The 23,012-nt window shown below is 37.6% G+C and overlaps 2 protein-coding genes across 2 annotated transcripts; one reads left to right on the forward strand and one right to left on the reverse strand.

The window, feature by feature from the left end:
* Positions 1 to 1,234: 1,234 nt before the first annotated feature.
* LOC119735667 (outer dense fiber protein 3-like) lies at positions 1,235 to 5,552 on the forward strand. The gene is made up of 5 exons (XM_038209473.1): positions 1,235 to 1,354; positions 1,971 to 2,408; positions 2,923 to 3,185; positions 3,595 to 3,710; positions 4,276 to 5,552. The coding sequence occupies exons 2-4, from the start codon at positions 2,006 to 2,008 to the stop codon at positions 3,685 to 3,687; spliced, it is 759 nt and encodes a 252-aa protein (XP_038065401.1). The 5' UTR covers positions 1,235 to 1,354; positions 1,971 to 2,005; the 3' UTR covers positions 3,688 to 3,710; positions 4,276 to 5,552.
* A 1,060-nt stretch (positions 5,553 to 6,612) lies between these two features.
* On the reverse strand, positions 6,613 to 22,336 carry LOC119735666 (synaptonemal complex protein 1-like). Its single transcript, XM_038209472.1, has 24 exons — positions 22,269 to 22,336; positions 20,618 to 20,777; positions 19,695 to 20,027; positions 19,419 to 19,486; positions 18,721 to 18,853; positions 17,262 to 17,331; positions 16,800 to 16,873; positions 16,276 to 16,384; positions 15,650 to 15,774; positions 14,980 to 15,138; positions 14,239 to 14,342; positions 13,956 to 14,073; positions 13,515 to 13,667; positions 13,140 to 13,328; positions 12,961 to 13,023; positions 12,726 to 12,788; positions 12,268 to 12,441; positions 11,690 to 11,782; positions 10,592 to 10,738; positions 9,713 to 9,878; positions 9,041 to 9,210; positions 7,700 to 7,909; positions 7,367 to 7,477; positions 6,613 to 7,088 (listed from the first exon to the last, which is right to left on the reverse strand). The coding sequence occupies exons 2-24, from the start codon at positions 20,756 to 20,758 to the stop codon at positions 6,909 to 6,911; spliced, it is 3,153 nt and encodes a 1,050-aa protein (XP_038065400.1). The 5' UTR covers positions 20,759 to 20,777; positions 22,269 to 22,336; the 3' UTR covers positions 6,613 to 6,908.
* Between the last annotated feature and the right edge of the window lie 676 nt (positions 22,337 to 23,012).

Consider the following 23,012-nt stretch of genomic DNA (forward strand, 5'->3'; position numbering starts at 1 on the left):
TGCAATAAAACCATGTCCAATTTATATGGCTATTTCCTCCATTAAAAACTCTCCTCGAAGTAATGCCACTTTTAAACTGTTGGATAACAGTTTAAAAGTAGGATATGTTTTTTTTTTGATATGAAGGCGTTTGCTTTGCATTGTTTAGTAAGTGGTACATGTAGAAGGAAAGACGATTTGTATGGCCATGGCAAATAATGTCATTACAATGTATCAGAACTTCATACTCCTGTCTAGCTCTTCAACAAATTCAATTTTAGTCTCCAAACGAAGCGCTACCAATTACTATGTTTTTTTTACGAAAAAAAAACGGGTTCCCATCCCTCCCTCTGTGGGCACGAATGGATCCGCCCATCAATTTGTAACTTAATCAGGGGCGGATCTTCCGGAAACACCAGTGGAGTTGATAAGGGGGGGGGGGTGAGTCTAATGTTGGGGGATCCCCCCACCCCCCGGAACATTTTTAAAAGTACATGTATGATAAGAATTGGACTGCTAAAATTCCTAAATTATTCTTGAATTACCTTAGTATGCTCTGTGCAGTAGAGCTATTATTTTGGCCCTATTTTACTAATCATCTAACACAAGTCAGCAGCTGAACGGGAGTAGTATCATATACTGTGGACCGATTTTTTGGTGGATGGCTTATTCAAAAGTGATTAACTTTTGTATTGCTAGATTCAAATTAAAAAAAAAAAAGTTTGTTAATTGTCGCCGAGAAAAATCACGGAGTGATACATGTACATGTACTTGCGGCAAAGACAGTGTAGGCCTAATTAAAATCTCGTCTTCGTGCCGGAACTGAGCTTGTGCTCCAGGATCATTGAAAGTCCAAGCAATATTTATATTCTAAACTTATCGACCCATACTAAACCGTAATCCTCAAGTCAATACCCTGGTCAGTACGTACCGCTACCGCGTAAATACTTGTAAACCTAAGCCGGATCACTATGCCAAGTGTTTATAGTCAAGATCCCGAATTTGTTCGCGAACGTAACGTAGAGTTCACCCCATGTACTATGTGCACCCGGACACGTACCCCCGGTCCCACGGAATCGCCGCACCCGGTACCCCTGACAACGAACTCTATTTGCCTCACCCAAGCTCCATGAGAGGTATTTTTTGTTGCATATTCATATTATTTCTCTCCTTCCACCAATCAGCGTCCTCGACGCGTTGCGGGTGGAAAGGTCATTTGTGTTTGGTTGCTAGGTGACACTGGTTGCTACTGTAGTCGTGCGTGTATACGTGTGTACATTTACGTGCATGCTGCTAGTTCGCGCAATATCCTGATAAGATTTGGTAAACTTGCTACGGTGAAAAAGGACGTGTCTGACTTTATTCCGCTATAACGGTAAGAAGTTGTGAAACATTTTTAGCAAATGGCGATTTTGATAATGCATGCTGAGGTTATGTAAACTGTGCAAAACAAGTGTATGAATGATTAGCTGTGTAATGAAGAAAATCTGTAAATATTTGGGTATCATTCGCTGTCGAGTTAAAAAATTGTGTGGTTGATGGTGCCGAGTCGCCATGACACGTCTGTACTCGGTCACACAAACAGTCCCAAGCGGCCAAGCAAATCCTGTTATGTTAATCTGCGGTCGGGAGTTGGCATCAAGCGGGCCGGCAGCACAAGCAGAGATCACATTAATTAGGTCGAGAGAGAAACCACAAAAACAGTTATCTTGTATTTGTAGGCCCTGTTTCTTTGTTTCTCCTTTTTTTTTCATTTTAAATATTTTCATGTAGTTTGAGGATTTTGTTCTCGTTTGTTATTTTTTAGTTATTGTATTTTTGTCTTCAAATGGAAAATCACAGAAAATGGAGAGCAATATAACACATGTCTTACAGATCAACTTGGATCAAAGAGGCTTGTGGTTAGACAGTAAAGGAGGGGAATGTAAATTTAAACTTCATCATATTGACACAAAATTTAATTTATTTTTGTTTATTTTTGATGATTTCAGTTTCCCCCGAAAAAACAACAAAAAAAGAGAAAAATATGGCAGCCGGATGGGAACCAACCACACCCAGGCAGCCCATTGCGGCCATGTACAATGGCCCTGGCCCGGGCCAGTACCTTCTCCCTGGTGGAACCGGTACCCAGAGAAGTGATCCCCGCAAGAAGATGTTCCCGGCTTACAGCTTTGGCATCAAGCACACAAAGTTCACGGACGACTGCAGCCCAGGCCCGCGCTACCTGACGAACCCACGCATCAACAGGCACGGCTATGCTGGGGAACCTCATTACTCACTCTATAGTCGGCCTAAGGAGCCCCGTATGTTCAGCACTCCGGGCCCCGGGCGCTACTCACCAGAGAAGTCTGGACAGATGGCCTACAAGAAGGCTGCATCCTACTCCTTTGGTGCCAGAACAAAAGGCAGCAAGCATGACAAGTCACCAGGTAATTAAAGAAAGTGTATTCCGTGGACAGTATGCAAAATTAACCAGGAGCCTAAGGAACAGAACTTTTGTTTTTACTGAGCTAGTTGTTTCAAAGTGATTTACAACCATACATTAATCTTACGGTTGTTTTAGTGAAAGTTTAAGAGAGTGAAGTCGCACACAATATTTTCTGAAATAGCAGCTATTTCATGTATTGTATTTACTATTAGATGGTAACTTTAAAAGTATATGATGATCAAACAATGCATCTTAATCCATTATTTTATTTTACAAACTTTCAAAATTAAAAAAAGTACATTATGTGGTCAAATACATAAAACAATAGCAATTGTCTTAAACCAAATTACATGTGAAAGGCTCTGTACAACTGCAGTCGGGTCCATAAATATATAAGGAGAACAAACTGAAAGAATATTAAGACATATACCTATATATTTTAGCAATTTGAGGAAAGTCAGTCCCAGAATCATGGTATTTAATTTGATGTCCATTCCTCTGTCTTGTCTTGCCAGCCCCCAACAATTACTCACTGCCTAGCATTCTCGGGGGTAAATCCATCGCTGTGACCTCGGCCCCAAATTACTCCATGACTGGTCGCAGTAAGATCGGATCCTGTGACGAGGACCTGTCCAAGACGCCGGGACCGGGCACGTACAAGGTGGTGGAGCCCTCCGTCTACAAGAAGAGAGATCCACTGTACTCAATGACTGGCAGGAACCAGTTGCCCAGCGACTCAACGCAGAAACCAGGCCCAGGAGCCCACAGTCCTGAAAAGGTACAAGTTCCGAGTTGTTAACAAAAAATTTCCTGAAATCATTCGATCTTTTCCGACTGACTGCCTAGTCTGTTGCAAAATTGCCTTAGAATCTGTCATTGTGTAGAGAGAGTACAGTTTTCCAAAATGATATACAATGTCAGTTTCAAAGCGCATCATATTTTGCATGTATATATTGTAACGATTTTTGTAAAGCACTCCAAATTGCCAAGCTTATTAAAAACTCATTTGGAAATTGGAAACTTTGAGTGTCTGAGCAAAGTTGTTTTAAAATGTTTTGGGAAAGTAGACTTTGAAATGAAAGACATTTTTTGATTTGTTGGCAAAGCTGATAAGCACGTGTTTCATTCTTGAAGACTTACTTAATTCAGTTCTGTTTTAATCGTTGATTCAACTCTTCTTTTTACAGGTTGTCATCAACAAAGAAATGGCCCCCAAATTCTCCTTTGGAATCAAGCACTCAGAATACACGACACCTTTAATAAGCGATGCCTCTGATTAATTATATAGTCTTCTAACCAATGGGTAAGTATTGTAGGGATGTGTCAGACGAAGGGCAATACAAATTGAAGAACACAAAAGTACTTGTTATTTTTTTTACCTACATCCAACCTAAATACTACTCTTCCAAATAGGTGTCTTTTTGACACTCTCAGGCCATTTTAATTAGACATCCCATTTTGTTTTGCAAATTTGGCGACCCAATTCTCAAATGGTGACTGAAGCCCTGCCTCCAAATCCAGTTTGGGAGTGGAGAATTGTCATAAAGTTTTAGATATCTCCAGATTTTATCATTCCAAAATTTAATCGGACTTACTGTGCTCAGGTGGGCCTGTCAAGCAGCCAACAGCAACTTCATACAAATATACTTCTGAAGATCCATACATTATGCTTGCGATATTAAATTCTGGACCATGAAATTTTGAATTTTGATACCAAGCACGAACACTGCAAATCTGCTTGCACGAATCCTTATATGTGGTGCAGAAATGTCTTTACATTTGAAGGGTGTTATTGCCGGTTGAATAATTTCACTGTTCGTATAGTAATTTTGTCTTTTTCCTTTTTTTTTTTTTTACTCCATTCACAGGTGGTTCTATGGGAATGGTTCAACACGGTACAACTGGCTTATTTATTCAGCGGTAACTTAGTAGTGTCAGTAGTATCCCTCAGATTGCTGTACAAGGATAGGTAAATGCATTTTAAGAAAATGGGGGAGAAAATACATTTTCAGCCGTGCATTTCAGCCATAACATAGTTTTCATTTAGCCAGGTATAAGTGGGAATGCACAAAGTTAACTAGTGTTTGCCGTTTTTTTAACGCAGTTTTAGGATAAGGCCAGCCCCAGTCCTGGTGCAGTTAATGAGGGATGCTACTGACTTGTGCGTCAATTTACAGGATAACTGTTTCATCAGTTTGATTCAAATGAATTGGGATAATTGTGCCATTTGTGAAATTGAGAGCTTGTTGCCAACAATGTCTTGCAACCCGATGTTTTGACATGGAAGAAAAAAAAAAATCATGCCGCAATAAATTTACTTGATAAACAATGATCACGTACGTGCAGGTATAAATTTTGTAATTATAAAGACGTGGCAGATTAATGACCCATTTTGATGTTTGGTGTGCTGCCATTTGCACTGAAGTAATGGGATAATCTCGACACCAAAAATGAAAAAACCAAAATGTATTAAGATAATCAACTACCTTGATGTGTATAGTGTAAATAAATATGTTGCGGTCTTGTCCTTCTGTTGTTTTATATAATTACTGTGATATTTGTTTGCCGATCATGTCCAACAAATTGTAGAAATTAGAAAACATTAAGAAAATTGTCAAAATGGTGCAGTACGGAAAATGATCAAATGATTTTAGTCATTTTAAATTAACTTTTTAAACCAATTTGATATATGTCTGCTTTTTTCCTACATCTTAAAATCAACATGTCTGCAAAAATGAAATGTATTATGCTTGATTTATTAAATCGAGAAAACAATTTGAATGCAAGTAATTCTTCCAATCAATCTTTTTAACAGAGTGTACATGTAGGGACAGCCATTGAACCACCGACATAAGTTTTTTTGCAGTGTGATACATGTTTTTCCGTTTTTATTTTGTAAATACTAAAGCACTAGGGGATTACATTCCGTCCAAAACATTGCAAAAACTGCATTCTTGAATTAGGTTATATTTTTCCAGGGGCACTTTGTCAATCAGCTTGAAAACTTCCAAATTTCTTTTATTTTTGACAAGTAGCTAGTAGTCAATCATGGAATATATCGACCATTTTACCTTTTGTACTGCAAACATTAACACTTTGTTTCTGACATGAAGGATCAATAAATACTTCAGTGTACGCATTATAAGCTTGTTTCGTGGCAACATTTGTTGGTTTGTTTCTTACATGTTAAAGATATCTCGCTCATATTGAATTGCAGTAATGCAAATGAATAAAAATACATTATATAATGGAGCTGTGAACAATTGATAAATTCAGAACAGAAAGCTTCGTTTAATAATTAGCATTTCAGAAATCATGGATTTGGTACATGTTCTTGTACTTTAATTTAAACTATATGCTAAAGTTGAAATAAAATGAAACGGGTAACATGTTAACTTATACTAAAACAAACTCCAGGCTTGAACTTCAAAATGAAGAATTCTTCACTAACTGATACAATATAAAATCACATAAGAGCACCTGTTAGAATAGTATTTTATACAACAAAGCTTTGAACATTAACAATATAAACCAAAACTACTTAATGTTTTTGTACATGTCACTGATGATGTGCATACACATACACCGCTTGGACCTGTTAAGCTTTTGGTAGAAAGACAATTTTTAAGTTTCTTAAATCACTGCCTTTTAGCAATTGACCACAAAATAGGGGTGCCTTCTTTTGTTTGGAATGAAATGATAATATCCAAAGCTCTTAATCTGTAGGAAAGCTGCATGGCTTGTATTAATTTATACTGCACATCTAAAACGGGAACATTTGAAGTTGTTTTGAATTAAATCAAAGATGTAAGCATTCAGTTCATAAATAGGGATGTACATAAATTATTTTGTAATATTGTGTGCATTTAAAACTACTGCGATACACCACTTGAAATTGTTTACATAAGTCTGATTCACTGGCTTCTTGAAAAAAAACATTATGAGCCAACTTAAGATAATGGGTTGCTTTTGCCTGTCACTTTATAACTAGAGTCAAACTTCATGCATCAGCTATGGAATACAATTTCAGCAACCGACGGCTTTCTTTCCTGGTCAAATTTCACTACAGATGAAAACAGACGTGACAACAACATTGAAGAGTGCCCTCATAGATGGTCATGTTTGACAGGGTCGGTCAATTGTGCATGGCGCTCATAGTGAATCAGGAAACTTTTTAAAACACTTTTGGGGCTTTTCAGATGTTATTCATAGAAGAACTTACAGTACTATTCTTAGTTCACAAAATCTGTCATAACATGTCTCTAAAAAATTGAAAACCGACTCAAATGAATACAACACCTGAACTTATTTACAGAATCCAGTTTTTATAATAAATAAGTACTTGGTACAAGTGCAAAAAATAACTTAAGCTATGAAGGAAACTGCGTATAGATTGGTCACATTTTAAGATCTTCTGGGCTTTTTATATTAACAGGAATTTCTACAATTACGATGAAACACTGTTGCCTGCTTATATGTGGGCAACAAAACTGAAATAAATTTATTCAAAGAAGCCATACACTGCATCCATCTCAAGCCACGACAAGTCGTTCTCCTTTACTTTGCCAGCCTTCGCTTTGGTTTTCTTGCGACCCTTCAACGAGTCTTGGAGTCCTTTTACCTTGAAGATGCGATTGGAAGTCTTGCGGGTGTTAGCTGACGATGGCGGAGTTTTCTTTGCCTGATAAATCAATGATATTTGCAACACCAAGAAGTTGTATTATCTGTAGGCCTACGTGATCTAGGGAGCTTGGGGTTAGTACCAACTCTGAAAGCACACAACACTCACAGTGAAACAGAAGAAAAGGAAGAAAAAGATCTTCAGAACTGTTCATGTGATCTGGCAAGAAATACAAGGAAGGATCGTCAGTTTTTTTGAAAGGCTGGAGGAGGTTACCCTAAATAGTTTTGCGCAGAGTCTATGCTATTTTTGTTTTTCCATTTGCACACTGCTTTTACCTTAGCTTTGCTAGTAGGGTACATTTCCGCTTCCTCTTCTGGGTACAGCTCCTTAAAGCGAATCATCTCAGCCTGCGTCATCTCAGATGGCACCTCTACCTGGGCTTTCATCTGAAAATAATGTAGTTTTTAGTGATTTGAAAAAGTAAATCTTTGCACCAATCATGTCACGACTTATCCAACATATTACAATTTCAACATTAATACAGTTCACAGATTCACCATATAATGAGCCTAGCATTATGAAAATCACTGAGTACGTGTTTTTTTTTTTTTTTTTTTCCAAATCTTGCAGTTTTCATGATTTTTGTTAAAGCTTATTCTTTAAATGACCTTTTTTGGTTTGAAGTGAGGTCTGCCTTTTGGTGGAGTGTGTCTTCCTCCTGATGCAGACTTCTGTGAAGTCATCCTAGATGACATTTTTGGAGTGTGATGGTCACTAGATGGGGTTTTCCTAGAAGATTTAACGTTGAGAGGCTGGACTGTCTGGCTGAGTCTCATCTGGGTAGGTGTGGTGCTCAAACGTCGGTCTACCTCACTTTGCTGACGAAACAATGTTAACATCAAGAAAAGTATATTTAAATTTCTTAGATACTTAGGCAGTTATGAAACTTTAAAAGATCTTTTTTTTGTAATAGTGCCCTTTCAATTATATTTACTATATAAAACAAAAGGGAAGTTTCATTCTGTAAAAAGTGTCAGAAAGGAAGAATTTGGTTAACAATTAAAGCATTTAGCCCAACTATACCATGCCAATCAATCGCCATTAGGGCTACACATTTTCTCATGTCACGTTTTGCTCTTGCTGTTACTTACTATTCTTAAGACTCAGAAATATTTAAACTTTAGGAACTGCCAATACAATTCATGCTTCTTATGTTCATGTTCCAAGTTTGGTGTCTGCTGCCCTCAGACTCCTCACATTATTGCCCCTAAAACTATTCATGTGTATTTTCCACACAACCCAAACCTTTTAACAACTATATTTCTTGACAGCCGATATTGTGCTTACCAAGCCTCCATCTATTTCATAGAGACTGTAAGCAGTAAGCAAAAGCACGCTTAACCTCAGAGGAACAAATTGCATAAATCAGTGATGTAACAATAGAAATCTCCATGAACATGCAACTGTTAGCACGTCAACGCCGTGAAATAGTCCGTAAGCAGCAGCATGATTTTCTGCTACAGTAAGCTAAACTTTTCTGCTAACTGTTTAGTCTATGTAACATGGCCTATGATATGTTAACAGATTCGCTGATTAATTAGGCAAGACCCCGCCTCTTGACTTCCTAGATTTTGACCAATCAGCGGGCGCTTTCTATATCGGGTCTCCGGTGAGCGTCATAGACAATGTATAAAAAAGCCCTGCATCACGCGCTCTGTAATCATGTTACGCGATAACGCGCCGGGCTGTTGTTGCATTACAAAACACTGCATTCGAATTGACCAATCAAACGTTTAGTCCTGATTTGGGAATGAAATGACGTCACGATTTAGTAAAGTCCACTCCGATTGGCTGAGGCGCGAGATCGCATAAATCTGCATGCTTTGACATATCAGACGTTAGACAGGAGTCTGGGCTCCGTGTATAACGGATGATACTCAGACTACTAACTGTTAAGCAGCGCTATGAAATTGGGCCCTGAAATGACCACAGCAAAATCCAAACTTTACCTCAATCTCCATTAGCTGGGAGCTGGACGAATCAGACATGGACCCATTTAAGCTATCCTCGTCATCAGACACAAATGCAACATGCCTCTTCCTCGGCACACTTACTGCCTGCCTCAAAATGCTGTGCCTGGGAGTCCTGCTTTTACAAGGGGTCACAGGTAAGGGTTTCTCTGCCAAGCAAAACAAGTTATTAGATTTAATTGATCTGATGTGATATATTTCCGTACATCACAATCTATTGCTGGCAGTGGGAAGTCGGTTTACCAGCAAGTAAATTTCTATGTCTCTAGTTCTCTCTTGTTTCGAGTATTCAGATAAATGTCACTTTCTCAAAACTCGCAACACCCATTGTTAAGTTAAACTGTAAATCAAGAAAAGTAAGAACAACATATAGTACAAGCACTATTGACTGAATTTACAAGGTAATTGTGGCTAGTTCTTTACTCTCTAAGCCTTGAAGAGGGTAATTATTTCACAAATGAATGTAAAGACAATTTTCAGGTGTTATAGTCAGTTTGTAATTACACATACGACTGGCTTATAGATGCCATATAGTCAGGCTTTTTTTGGGGGGGGGGGGGTAAGTTTAACCGTCAGTATACATTTTTTGTGTGATTGTTTTGTTCAGTTGATTTTGTTTTTATGTTTTGTTGTTCCCTGGAATAAACTTACCAGCCATATGAGATTGGGGAGTGTGTGGCACAACTTGCTTGGATGTAGGTTTAGGAGTCGAGTGCTTAGGCAGCGATGTGTTCTGTTTAGGAGCAATGGGACTGATGCCCACCACTGGATCTCCCATGGATACAGCGGCACTCAGGAGCTGTTTCAACTCATCCTCCTGCCACGACGCATCAAGAATTAGTGGTTTTGAAAAAAAATCTCACACAACAATCCCAGCAAAACCCAATTCCGTTACTGATGAGGTGTCATACTGCCCTCTTGGGATGAAGTACATTACAGTCCTTTGCTGCAAAAATTTCATGCTGGTTAACAAACCATTAAATTTAATCATGTAAAATGTAAAATTGTTCGACCACATCTTCAGAAAGAATTGTCAAAAATGTTGTGGGAAATGTGGGTTTTATTTTTAAAAATGCACTGAATTGATTCGGAATATTGTCATATAATATATATTTTCTTTTTCATTGTCTTTTTTTTTCTTTTAATGACTATCTGCGTTGTTCAAACACTTCCCTTCCTGAATTACACCGTTAGATTGGGGTGATTCTTAGGGTCCCAGAAATAAGACTTCGCAAGTTTTTAAACCAAATGAAAGCATATTGAACTTAGATAGGAGGGGCATATCTTGTTAATTCAGACATTTTGATTAAATTTAACTAAACTAGTCTTTAATACTTGTGATTATAGATTACATTAGAAAAGAATCAATTTTGTTCCATCCGAATACTTCAGATTAGATTACCATAAGATGGTTTAAAAGATTAACCCAGCGTGTATTAAAACAATAGGTTAAAAAGAATTTTGCGTGAAATCCAGCAAAATGAGAAAAGGTAATAAAAGCTGGAGGCATCTGAGCTGTCAACAACACACCTTAAATTTGAATTTCTCTTTCAAGCTGTTCAGGTTCTCCTCCTGATCGCTGACCTGCTTCTTTGCTTCATCTCTTTCAGCCTGAACCTCAGCCACCTCTTGTCTCAGTCCCTGTAAATCTTTCTTCAACTGACTGATTTGATCCTCCTTTCAACAGTGAACCGTAAGAAAGCTGGTATACTATCCATAGTTATCACAGTTAATGGTACATGGCACAAATCAATTTGCCGACACGTTTGAGTGATGAGCCTCAAGTTATTTCACGGGTCAAGTCCCTTAGCTGACCGGTTCATAAACTTTAAGAATTAGTAACAGCTTCTATCAACAGACCCTGCAAATTTATTCAGTATTCCGAGAATCTTGGTTGAAGGAATCGATGAAAGGACTTTCTGGAATGTGTTCTTATTTTCCTCATTAGCCATAACAGTCAAACTGGAAAACCTCATTAGAGCAAAGCAACAGGTTCTTGTCATACAAAACACTTAGAAATTGTCAAGATGTTTTAAAGCTAGAGTCCATCATTTGCAGCCATCCGAAAAGTAACTGGCGTAATTATTGTTGAAAAACAAACTTGGTTGAAAGATAGTAAGGGAACTAAACTCCCTGTGAAATTATTCTTTCTGGGAAGCTGTCATTTTGAAGTAATCAACGAAAGAAGGCATTTCCAACGGTGATTCTTAAGAAGCACTGTAGGAAAATTTAAATTAGTAGTTCGTTTTGTTATTCAGCGCAGCGCGCACAAGTATTGGAACGACGCACACGCGCGCGCGCGGTTGTTATAATTTGTCGGATCAGTGCGCGACGTCGCGTATAGCTGCAATTCAAAACAATTCAAAACATGATTCAGTAACTTTTGATTTGAAATTGAGATCTTAGAATGCTGTTTTTCTCGGAATGTACAGCTGAAGCTTAGCTGAAACTTCATCAGGTTAGTTGCTCAGAATCCTTCATTAGATTTTGAACTCTTTTGTTGCTTCAAATGAACAAAATGCACAAATTACAAATGATGGACTGTAGCTTTAAACATTTTTTAGGCAATTTATTTCTATTAGCAAGGCTGCAAAGCATGCAAGCATTTTTTAAAAGGTAAACTTTAACCTCCAATTTCTTGTTGTGTTTTTGTTGTTCCATTTCCTTCTTCAGTTGGTCAATCTCTTTTTCCTTTTGGGCAACCATCCTTTCATTCTCTGCCTGCATAAAAGGAAAGAAAAAAACTTCCTCAATTATTAACTTGTCTAAAACCAGAGTTAGAAATGAGAGAAAGCGAAAATACAAAGCCAGTGCACTTAATTTAACCAAAAAAAATAAAAAAATAAAATGTTGATGCCAATTGTAGCCGTTGTGCTGCTGAGAATAAATTACAGACACTATCTCATTATCAGAATATATCAGCCATGATTTTCAAGATATGATAGTAAAAAATACTAGTATAAAATATATATTGTTGTTGAGATATTCTACAATATTCAGGTGTTAAACAGCAGTGGTTGACTAAAGGGTAAAAACTTTTTTTCCCAGTGCCACCTTGTCAGAAAAATTGGTTCAGACCATATTGCGGAGGGGGTAGGATGGGTTGTACAAATGGGGAAATACTTAATTTTTAATACAGGCAAAAAAAATGGAAACACATGATTTTAAATTTGGTGAGACTTCTTCGGTGGACTTTATCTAATTACCTTGTATTTGTCCAGTGTGGCACTGACTTCTGCCATCTGGAGCTCACAGGCCTGCTTGGCATCTTTGTGCTCCTTCACAGCCGAGTCCGTCTTCTGTCGCAAACTCACTGCTTCTGCCTCAAGATTCTTGACCACATTAGTCTTGTCTTCTGCTTCCTGCTCTTTCTCATGTAGCTAATTAGTGCATATTAAAATAAATTGCTACTAAACTGTTTTTTAATTAAAAAGTACATTTTGGAGGTGTGTAATGGATGACACAAACAAGGACTTGCACATCTACAGCAAAATCCTTGTTTATACAACTGAATAAATCAACTTACCGATTATAAAGGTTATACCAGTTTCAAGTTCAGGTCTAGGCATTACACTGATGAATGGTGAGGTCCTTATAAGACTAATATCTGGCTTTTAGATTTTCAAAAGGACAATACTGCTGTAGGGAGACTTATTGTTCTTACCTTCGATTTAAGTTCTTCAAGTGCTGCTTTCTCATGCTCTAGGTCTTCTGTCACTGAACACAACTGGAATTACGAAATTGATACTACATATTAAGCATTTATGGGTACCGTGATTAAAGTTTAATAATTAATGCCAATAACGACAGAGGCCAACTGAATAGAGTAGTGTCTTGTCTGAACTTTTTGCTGCTGGTAGGAAATGAAATAGTGAAGAAGTAAGAAAATAATTGCAAACCTTGGTCTTCGTCTCTTCAAGTGCACTCTTATTCTCCTCAAGTTCATTGGACACAGAGCTGACCTGAAATAAATAAAGTGCCACAAAGTGCAAATATATAAGTTGTTAGATTTATTCAAAAGATACACTCCTTCATAATTAATTGATTGAGTAAAATGGTTTAGCTAATTAAAAAACACCTGTTCTTCTGCAGCAGTTGTAAGCTTGGTCTGTGTTGTCAACTTTCCCTTCAGTGTCTTCAGCTCTTGGTGCAGATCTTTCACTTGTTTGGTCTTGGAAGCAACTTGGCCATGAAGAGACTTGTTCTTGCTCTCAAGGGAAGACGATTTGTTGCTGAAGGCTTCCAGGTCCTCGTTTAGGCCGTCATTCTGATTTAATATAAATGGAAGGAGGTTGACTTTTCCACTAATTTACAATGCCATTTTCCATTTATTCATGTTATAAAAGTAAGAATTCTTCACCACTTTGAGTGGAGAGAAGAGTGGAAAAAAGAAATCAAAAGACTGAAAATCAAATCCATGAAGTGATCAGGTTAATTTCAGCTTTCCACATACTTTAGTTTTTTCCTCTTGGAGTTCTTGAGCCTTGCTCTGTTCTTGCTCCGTGTGTGTTTCTTTCAGATTCTGAATCTTTTCCTCAAGTTCTTTGGTCTTCTGCACAGAAGCCTCAAGTTTTGCCTTTCCATCCTCAGCTGTCTCATGCAATGCCTGGAAACAACAACAGCAACTTCGCAAAAACACAAATTTTCATCCACACAGACTCCTGGTCCTATCAAAACTGGGTAAGCCTCACAAATGCCACTTCTTTAGAACAATAACAACATATTTTCCTACAATCCCCTTTAATTTTGAATTTTAAACGTTGCCAAAATATATGTATCAAGCTCATTAGACATACATTCATTGTTTGTCCCTCACCCTCCTTTTTTTATAATTTTATATATCACAGCTCAGATCTCTGATTTACAGCTGTTACTTGAAAGAATCAAGACATACCTCAAGTTTTGTCCTAATCTCCTGCATCTGCTCTTCCTTGGTCAGCAGGTTATCCTCCAGAGATTTCTTCTCATCTTCTGCAGTCTCAAGGAGCTCTGACAGTTTCACATTTTCTTCCCTTCACAAAAAAAAAAAGTTAGACCTTTCGTAAATAGAAACAAACATGATTTATTACATAGCACAACTATTATGGTTGGCATTGCTCAAATAAACCTGCATGGTCAGTTCTGTGCAAATCAAAATTTAAAATTTGAATTTCCAGAGTTATAAAATTGAGGTTTACCGCTCAGCCTGATTTTCCCTCTTGATAGAGTCCACCTTATCGTAGGATGCTTGCTCCCTTTCCAGTACAACTTTGAGCTCATCTTTCAAGCCATCAATTTCTCCCTTGGAAAATAATATAAATATTATCAGAGAGACAAATGTAGTTGGAAATCAGTATAGCTATATTCAAAAGAAAAAAAAATGATGGAAATTTGCATGAAAATGCTTTTCCTACAATTTGATAATTTCAACTTTACCTTGTAATCAATTTTTATTGATCAGTGACATATGATATATCTATGAGTAAGATTTGAGGCTTTGCATGGTGGAGATACTAAATAATGAAAGGTTTACCGCAAAACTTTCATTATTTGATATTTCTATGGTTTATCACCTCTATCATTCTGTACTTGGTAGGAAGGGCAAGGATACATTTTGAATTGTAACCATGCCACAGTTTAACTTTTGGGGGTGAATACTTATGATAAGCTAATATAAACCAGTGACTAAAGCTAGATCGAAGGTAGGCGGACATACACCTATGTATGAGTGCTCTAACCTTAAAAGAAGTCAAGTCCACCACAAGTCCATCACAGGTCTTTTCATTAGTAAATCACAAGTCCATTTACAAGTCCAGTCACAAGTAAACGAGGTCAATAAACAACAAAAGGAATGCCTTTGTTTCAAAGGTATAATGGGACTTGTGAAGACTTGTGAGAACTTGTGATGGACTCAACTGCAACGCTGGCGAAAGAGTTACCAATTTTGCAGCCAAGTTTTCCTTGAGCGTTTGTATCTCTGAGGAGATTATGTCCTTGTCACTGGTGAGTTTCTCAATGCTTTCTGTCAAACTTTGGATGTTCTGCTTGAGTTCCTCAATGTGTTTGCTGTGGCTTTGAAGATCCTGCTGGAGCTGGGCCTGGAGAGAGGTTAATGAGGAGAGAGGATGGAGATCTGAGGCTGACAGATTGGAAACACTCTTAATTATGCTAGTTATTTCTTGAGCGTTTGTTTAACGTACAAACTATGACTCACTCAAGGGCGGATCCAGAACACAATTTTGTTGGGGGGGGGGGGCCAAAACAAATTTTGGTCCCCCAAAAAGTGGGTCAAAAAAAATACGGCATGGGGTTCGGGGCCCACTTAAGTGCCCCGAAATTTTTTGGGATTCTAGATGCTCTGTGGAGCAATCTAAGGCAATTTCTGACCACTTTAACCAATGTTTTTTAGGAAAAGATGGTGTTGTACTCATTGCTTGCCTTTATTGCAAAATTCGGTTCGTTTTTTTTTGGGGGGGGGGGCCATGGTCTCCTTTGCCCCCCCCCCCCCCCCCCCGGATCCGTCCTTGGACTCACTTCAAAATGTAAAATAGACACAACAACTGTTTTTTATTTTAAAGTATTACGGGAGCAGAAGTGCTATATTCTTACCTTTTCATTGCTTAATTTTTCTTGCTCATGTTTAAGATCCAGAATCTCTTTATCTGATTGCTCCAATATTTCAGCTTGGGTTTGGACTTTATCAACTGCCTCAGCCAAAGTCTTCTGAAGGGATACTAATTTCAAAGAAAACGATGTTTAACTTTTTTGGGTACGAAATTGATTGCCTTAATGAGAAATTGATATTGCCTTAAGACAATGCACTGTGACATTATGGCTAATATATCTGCTATGTGTCTTTAGTGGGCATCATTTTTAGCCAACATATTGGCTAGCCATACGTAGAGGCTGAATTATGTTATGATAATAGTAAAATGGGGCAAACAAATAATCTCAAATTGCCTTAGAAAGCAGGAAAAAGCATCACAGATTTCAAAATCTTCCAGGGTGGGGTGGGGGGGGGGGGGGATTGCCCCGGACCCCCCTAGTAGGGCGTACCGGCAGCATGCTTTTACTCCAGCTTTGGTGATTGCTATATTAGGTAATATTGGAATTTTAGCCTTAAACATACACATTTCTGAAACATGAGAACTAACCAAAGTCATATTTCAAGATGAAATGAATGCAATGATTATTATCAAATATTCTCTTTGTTTTACGAAGAGACCCAAACTTACAGTTTTCCCTTTTCAATTCAGCTAACTGTTGGGTAACTTCCTGCTTTTTGGCGAGCAGTTGCTGAATGCTGTTTTCTTTCTCACCAAGTTGTCTTTCAAGATCTTTCAGCTGTGTGTAAATATGATTCAGGAGGAAACAAATGTCAAGTTGCAATACACATCGATATGGCCGGAAAGAGTGAAGGAAATGATTATTCCGATTTGATAAATTATCTAGATATCCTATCTGTGTTGGTGTTGTGTTAAAGCTAAATCAGAAATCCTCACTTGCTTCCTTAATAAAGAATAAGACATAAATTAATTTGACACACTGCCCCAGGTGAATGAAGCATGAATACACTATTAGGTTAGCTTATAAATGAAGGATGATTGATGGGAGACAGATGATGCCATTTTTTTCTCAACAGGCTTAACAACTCACGGACACATGCTCGTCAACATTTATCAAACAGCATATATGTAAGACCATATTTACAACAGATGCTCAATTCAGTAAATCAATTTCAGTGTATATTTGCCCTGACCTTTTGCTGTACTTCCTTCAACTGGCTGATAATTTGCTCATTATTCTTCAAATTAGAGTCCTTCTCATTGTCCACTGCATCAAAGAAATAAATAAAAACTTAAAAAAAAAACCCACTTTCTGAATACATCATCATGTCAAACACAATGGTACACAAAGTAAGAAAATAAAAAAATCAACTTCAGTTTATCTTACATTTAATTTTGATAAGACTTTATAGTTTGAAAATCTGAATGTCAGAAGTTGGTTTCTGTATGGGTACTTTGCAGAAACCTATTCAGTCATTAACGCAATGGTTTGAATGAAGGGAAATAATTTGGTTTTGAACTCCTGACTAATTATACCCACATTGGTTTGTTGCTGGTTGTTGTGTTTTGTTGTTGCTATTGTTGTTGTTGTTGCTATTGTTGTTGTTGTTGACATGTTTTTGTTGTTATTGTTTAAAACCGTATACAATACTTACATGCCAAAATCAGGTCATTCACCTTGTTCTCGTGAAGCAAGCTTAGGTCTTTGAACATTACTCCCAATTCCTGTGGGAACATATTAACCACATGATTTATAATTTTATCCATACTTCAAACTATCTGTGATATTTGATATGATGGAAATAATATGGCAGCCACGCAGATGTAATCCCTCAGGATGTGGACTATGACTTAGTCTAGGAAATGGTGGACGTCTACAATTATGACCAGATGTAAAGAACGTTGATCTGATTCAAAGAAACTTGTTGTACTGTGGTCAAAAACTTAACTTATAGTACAGATTGTATTGTCATTTGTTTCTGAACAGTATACTTAACAATGTCATTTTGGCCCATTTTTTTACTTTTAACTAGAGGGAATTCTTGGCTTGTGCAAATGTGGTGAAGAGAAGAGATTACATCTTTTAAAAAAAATTTAAAATATGAAACAAGTTACATTCAACAGTTATCAACTAACTTCTCTACCCTTTTAGTTTGTAGCTTCAACAAAAACCTTTCATGTTTTTAAATCAAACATGTGTTTTTACATTTGGTAAAAGGAAAACTTTCTGTCTCATTGCACTTCCGAAACCAAACTGACTAAGTCACGAAACCAACCAGCCATTTTGTCAATAAGGCTATTGTCAAGGTTAAAACAGTGGACAAGTTTCTTTTATCAGCTATTCTGCATTCAGGAAACTTCTGCAGACTGGCGATTTTATGATTAAAATTTACTGACAAATACTAAGATGTGAATAACTAATGCTATACTAAAAAAATGATGTCACAAATAAATGATGCACAAATGGTAGTGTTCACATAACTAAATAAAAACAAAAGCATGTAGACAAAGTACAGCTGCACTTTGTATAATACCTGTGGGTAGCTAGCTATCAGAGGAAGTGATCAATTTGACCACACTTCCCACTCATAGTGGTCAAGGTTACATATGTAATCACAATCATGGAACAGATATATCTAGGGGTGAACAATTGTAAGCTTACGCTGTTCATGCATTATTAATTGTATGACAAGTCCGAAGTGGTTTAATGGGGGATGTAGAAGGAAGCTGGGGGAGAATGAGGATGAGGTTGGAAAGGGATATATAATTATTAATATATGTCGATGGAAGGATCTGTTTAACTAATTAATTTCCATGGCAACAAATAAGTTAGGGTGAGTGTGTCAGAAAATCTCAGAAAGTAATTCAGTTAAATTTTTCTAAACAACATGAATTCTCATTTAATTATAACTGTATCCTACAACATGAATAATTTTTAAAAAGTACTTCAAGCTAGAAGGAGTTTTTTGTGTGTTTGAACTGTGGTTGGTTTGTGAGCTTCTTTTGGCTTTATTTCATTTCGGGAAAACATAATTTGAAATGTGTTTAACAAACAGCTTTCATAATGAACTGAATAAAAAATACATGATGTGATTATGTTTTTTTCCAAGTTACCTCCAATTCCTCCATGTTCTGTTTTTCCACTGTTCTGAGCTCATCTCTGTCACTCTCACACATCACCGCTCTGTCTCGCAATTTGGTTGTGTAGTCCTTCAGGAGGTTGCACATGTCTCTAGTTGACTCGATCCTATACAGTGAGACATATCGATGTACGGCACGCAATAAATACAATGCACTTTTTACAACTAGAATTGAGGGGCAAATGGTGCATAAACATTCAGGATCGCAATGAGCCCATCAGAGATTCATTTCCTAATATTCCAAAGACAAATTGTGTTCTAATTTACCAACTGTGATTAGTCACTGCCTTGTCCGAACCTTTCCATATTCACTGCCTCATGTCTAAGACCAAGACACTGCACTCATGCAGTCCTTCATCCCTTTGACATTAAAAATAGCAAATCAGACTGACTTTGTTCCATTGACATGAATTCATGAAGTGGTTTCCTAAAAAAATGATACACTACTAATACTCTTGAAGCATGAAAGGCACTTGAAAATCGTTTATAATAACTTTCCACAACCATGACTTTTAGTTTAGGCTTGGTTAATACATTCCAAAATGTGGCCCGAGCGATTTGGTTGTGGTTTACCAATTTTACCGACCAGTGCATGGAAAATGGAAAAGAGGTTATCACAAAATATTTTTTTAAAAAGTGACAAGCAAAAGCAAGTCAAAGGTACAAACTTACTTTTCAGAAATATCTGATCGGTTGTCCATTTCTTCTGTCAACTTTCTGCTGAGATTCTCATTTTGAAGCTAAAAAAAAGAAAGAAAAACACTGATAGCTTCAATACAATGCATAGAGAGTTTGGCTTCCTTTTTTTTTTAATGTAGCTTAATTATGGTGCAGTTTTTTTTAAAGGGGTCTTATATCGGGTTGCTGATTTCCAATTTTGTTTTTACTAATTAGTTAGAACTCGAATAGTTACAAAATGGTGAAATAACACAGGAGTACATCATTCACCTGTAACTCAAGAATTGACTTTTTCTGAGACTCAATTGTACACTGTGAATCCTGGAGCTTTCTCTCCCTCTGCTTTAGATCCATCTCAGTTTTGACTTTCCAACTCCTGATTTTGTCAGCCTCGTTATGAAGGCGTGTGTGCAGCAAGCTGAGGCGGTCGGAGCTATCAGACAAGTCTGACGTCTCTGGCTGCTGCTGCTGCTGCTGCACTTGCTGCTGCTGGTACTGACGCTCTGGCATGTTTGATGCAGTTGTGGCTGAAGGGCACAAGCTTGGTGTGATCAGCAAGGATGATCTGGCCGTACTTGTTTGCTGTGATTGAGAGTTTGAATCCTGCAAGTTGAAAACAAAAGAACCTATTCATAAACAGGGGTAGAGACAGCAGCCTTACAGCAACTCTATAATTGAGGAGCCAACTCTAGCACTTAAAATGGGCTTGCAGTAAACTTCTTGAGATTTTTTAGTGGGATGTAGTGATTCAAATGGCACTTTTACAAAACATGTCTTTAAACATTTTAAAACATCTTGCATCCCAGGACTGAAACATCTCATAGATCGCTACATTGTGATGTTTTCTTACCATTTGTAGTCAATTCAAAAGGAAGTTTTAAAGTATCTTTGAAAGTCATTTATGAGTTTAAATGTGCTCTGAAGACCCACCATTTCATTAATCATCCAGTTTGATTGCATTCTCATGTATACTGTTTCATATTCATGTATTTACATTTGTGTGTACTTTTATTCCCTACTGTTTTGCTGTTCATGTTTATTTGTTTGTTTTTCTGCGCCTTGAGCATCTAATCGAGATGGATTTGGCGCATTATAAATGCTCTTTATTATTATTATTAAACATCACCAAAATGAGACTTACAAAAATTACAAGAAAGTTCACATATTTAAACAAAAAATGAGTCAGGAATCACCTGGAATATTGAGGCTGCAGTACTCCTTGATGGCTCTCTCTCACCAAACATAAAGAAACTGTGCGATGTACTCTGGCTCTGAGAGGAAGGTTTAAAGAATGGCTGGTTCTCAGTCTCATCTTGTCTCTGGGATGACAACATTTTGCTCAGAGATTGTAAACTGGTATAAAGAAAATAAAAATGAATATTTAAATAAAAATTTGATAATTTTAAACAATGGTTCAACTGCAAAATGAAATCCAACTTCAGCACTAAGATCAAATTTCACATTATAAATTGGCTGAATTTGTACTAATGCCATGAGCAAAAGTCAGTCACTTTGTATTGTTGAAGGCCTTGACATCTTAGGCATATTGGCCTTCATTTTCAAATGAAACTTTTCTTGTAAGTTGTAGGGATAGTTCATTCTCCGGGGATTTTGTCTTTACTCTTCCGGGTAGAGTAGGGATCGAAAGCCTGCCTTTAGTGTGATTCAGTATCCGTAACAGGATACAACTCCTTGATTATTACATTTTAAAAGAATAGAATCACCTTTGAAGTCCCACCACAATTTTGAACCAAAAATCCTTTTGCTGCATTTCCCAAATGATATATGCTTGGCCTAATAACTGATATGATGGTAGTCCCTATGCTCAGCCACAAGTTAAAAGCAAAGCATGTTTAGCACTAATTACATGTTAGTGCTAAACATGCTTTCTGGCGACTCAACTCAAGTCCCAACGGGCAACTGACTCAACTCGATGCGAGTCACTGTGAGCAAATGACTCAGTATGACACGAGTCCCTCATCAGAAGACTCGTCCAAGCTGTGGCAGCTATCCGGTACAAATAAATATCGAGGACTCCAACTTCATGGTTTTATAATGTAGGCCTAGTTCACAAACTACTATCCCGGGGCGATTTCTTAAGCCCTTGATGGAACTCCAGCTAACTTTATGTCTTGATGTAAAAAAATACACAGATATATTTCTAAATACATAATCAGAAACAGTTTTGTGTGAACATTGCAATTTGGATTTGACGTTGTCAGCATAAAACTTATTCCAGATCCGAAGCCAAACCAGAGATAAAACTGAAGTTTCACTTCTTTTTAACTGAAGTAACGCCCAGCAGAAGCTGTCTATTGGGTACAATGCAACATATTTGAAGTCTTTGGGTCTTCATAATAAACTGTTGTCTTGTCTTGTGTTCCTTATTCTGTAATTTATTAGGCTAGATGGTATTCAAATATCTGTGACTCAAATTGACTCAAGCATTTGACTCGACTCGACCACACACTGTGACTCGATTCGACTCGACCTTCTTGACCTAATGACTCGACTCAACTTGAGTCAGTTCCTTAAAATAACTCAAATTGACTTGAGTCACATGCAGTGGCTCGTTACAACTCTGGCAGCCAGTAGGCCTACTCAAATTGAGTCAGGGAGTTTAGTCCAGTGACTGGCCAAAAACTAACTAGGCCTAGTAACTAGTCTGACGTGAGACTTGGCCAGCTAGTTTAGCACAATGTTTCCCTGCAATTTGGGAGCACCATAGTTCTTTGGCTTTTGCCTTGCCCTTCATGCCCTTGTCATGCTTGTTGGCCTGTGCTGTGTGTTTACCTAGGCCTACAAAAAGTACAATTAGGGCCGACAAATGAATGACATGCTTACCTTTTTTGTTGGCACTTCTTGCAAAGAAAGTTCAATGTGAATTAGGCTTAGGACTAGGGCCTACTTTGACTTTGTTCCTGCTTTTCCTATTTTACACATATTTCTGCACGAAATGGAGACATGGCAGCTAGTGTAGTAAAAGGGTTTGTCTCAGGTTTCAGCAAAAGCAAGAAAGCCTAAATTCAAGACATTGGCATTGCGTACAAAAATAATACAGTCATGACAGTCTAGTTGTCAGGCACAAAAACAGCACCGACAGCTAGCAGACGATCTTTGCCGAATTATCACAAAATGGCCGAGCCGCGCCGGCGCGGCCAGCCCATCCTAAAAGTTTCAGCCAATCATAAAATTCGTAACGTATTAACACGTTTGTACTCGAATATGATTGGTCAAAAATTCAGGACCGCGTGTACAAGCAAAGCAACGGCTGTTTTATGACTATTGTATTCCAGTTAAACTAATTAAAATGATTGTGACGCTGAAGCAGCGTACCCGCGTGGGCATGAAGGAACAAAGTAAACTGGGTCACCGCCAACTTGCGTAAACCATGCGTAAACCATGGAGGAATGATAATTATTCCTCCATATAAAACGGAATTTCTTCGGTTGATTTAGCAACCTACATATTTATTTTGATACATGTGTTGCAGTACAGTGTATACAGTGCGTAATCCACTTCCGCTTCCCAAATGCCTAATACAATTCAATAATAGGGGTGTAATATTAATAATATCTACATAACAAT

This window comes from Patiria miniata, unplaced genomic scaffold, assembly GCF_015706575.1.
Source record: "Patiria miniata isolate m_02_andy unplaced genomic scaffold, ASM1570657v1 HiC_scaffold_29, whole genome shotgun sequence".
NCBI lineage: Eukaryota > Metazoa > Echinodermata > Asteroidea > Valvatida > Asterinidae > Patiria > Patiria miniata.

Bases quoted from the DNA above. Each gene is read 5' to 3' on its own strand.
- LOC119735667 (XM_038209473.1), top strand. From the start codon at position 2,006: ATGGCAGCCGGATGGGAACCAACCACACCCAGGCAGCCCATTGCGGCC. The intron at 2,409-2,922 runs GTAATTAAAGAA...TTGTCTTGCCAG, and splicing joins CAAGCATGACAAGTCACCAG to CCCCCAACAATTACTCACTG. The intron at 3,186-3,594 runs GTACAAGTTCCG...TTCTTTTTACAG, and splicing joins GAGCCCACAGTCCTGAAAAG to GTTGTCATCAACAAAGAAAT.
- LOC119735666 (XM_038209472.1), bottom strand. From the start codon at position 20,758: ATGTTGTCATCCCAGAGACAAGATGAGACTGAGAACCAGCCATTCTTT. The intron at 9,879-10,591 runs GTGTGTTGTTGA...GCGTCGTGGCAG, and splicing joins AAGAGAAATTCAAATTTAAG to GAGGATGAGTTGAAACAGCT. The intron at 7,089-7,366 runs GTAAAAGCAGTG...TTGATTTATCAG, and splicing joins ACCCTACTAGCAAAGCTAAG to GCAAAGAAAACTCCGCCATC.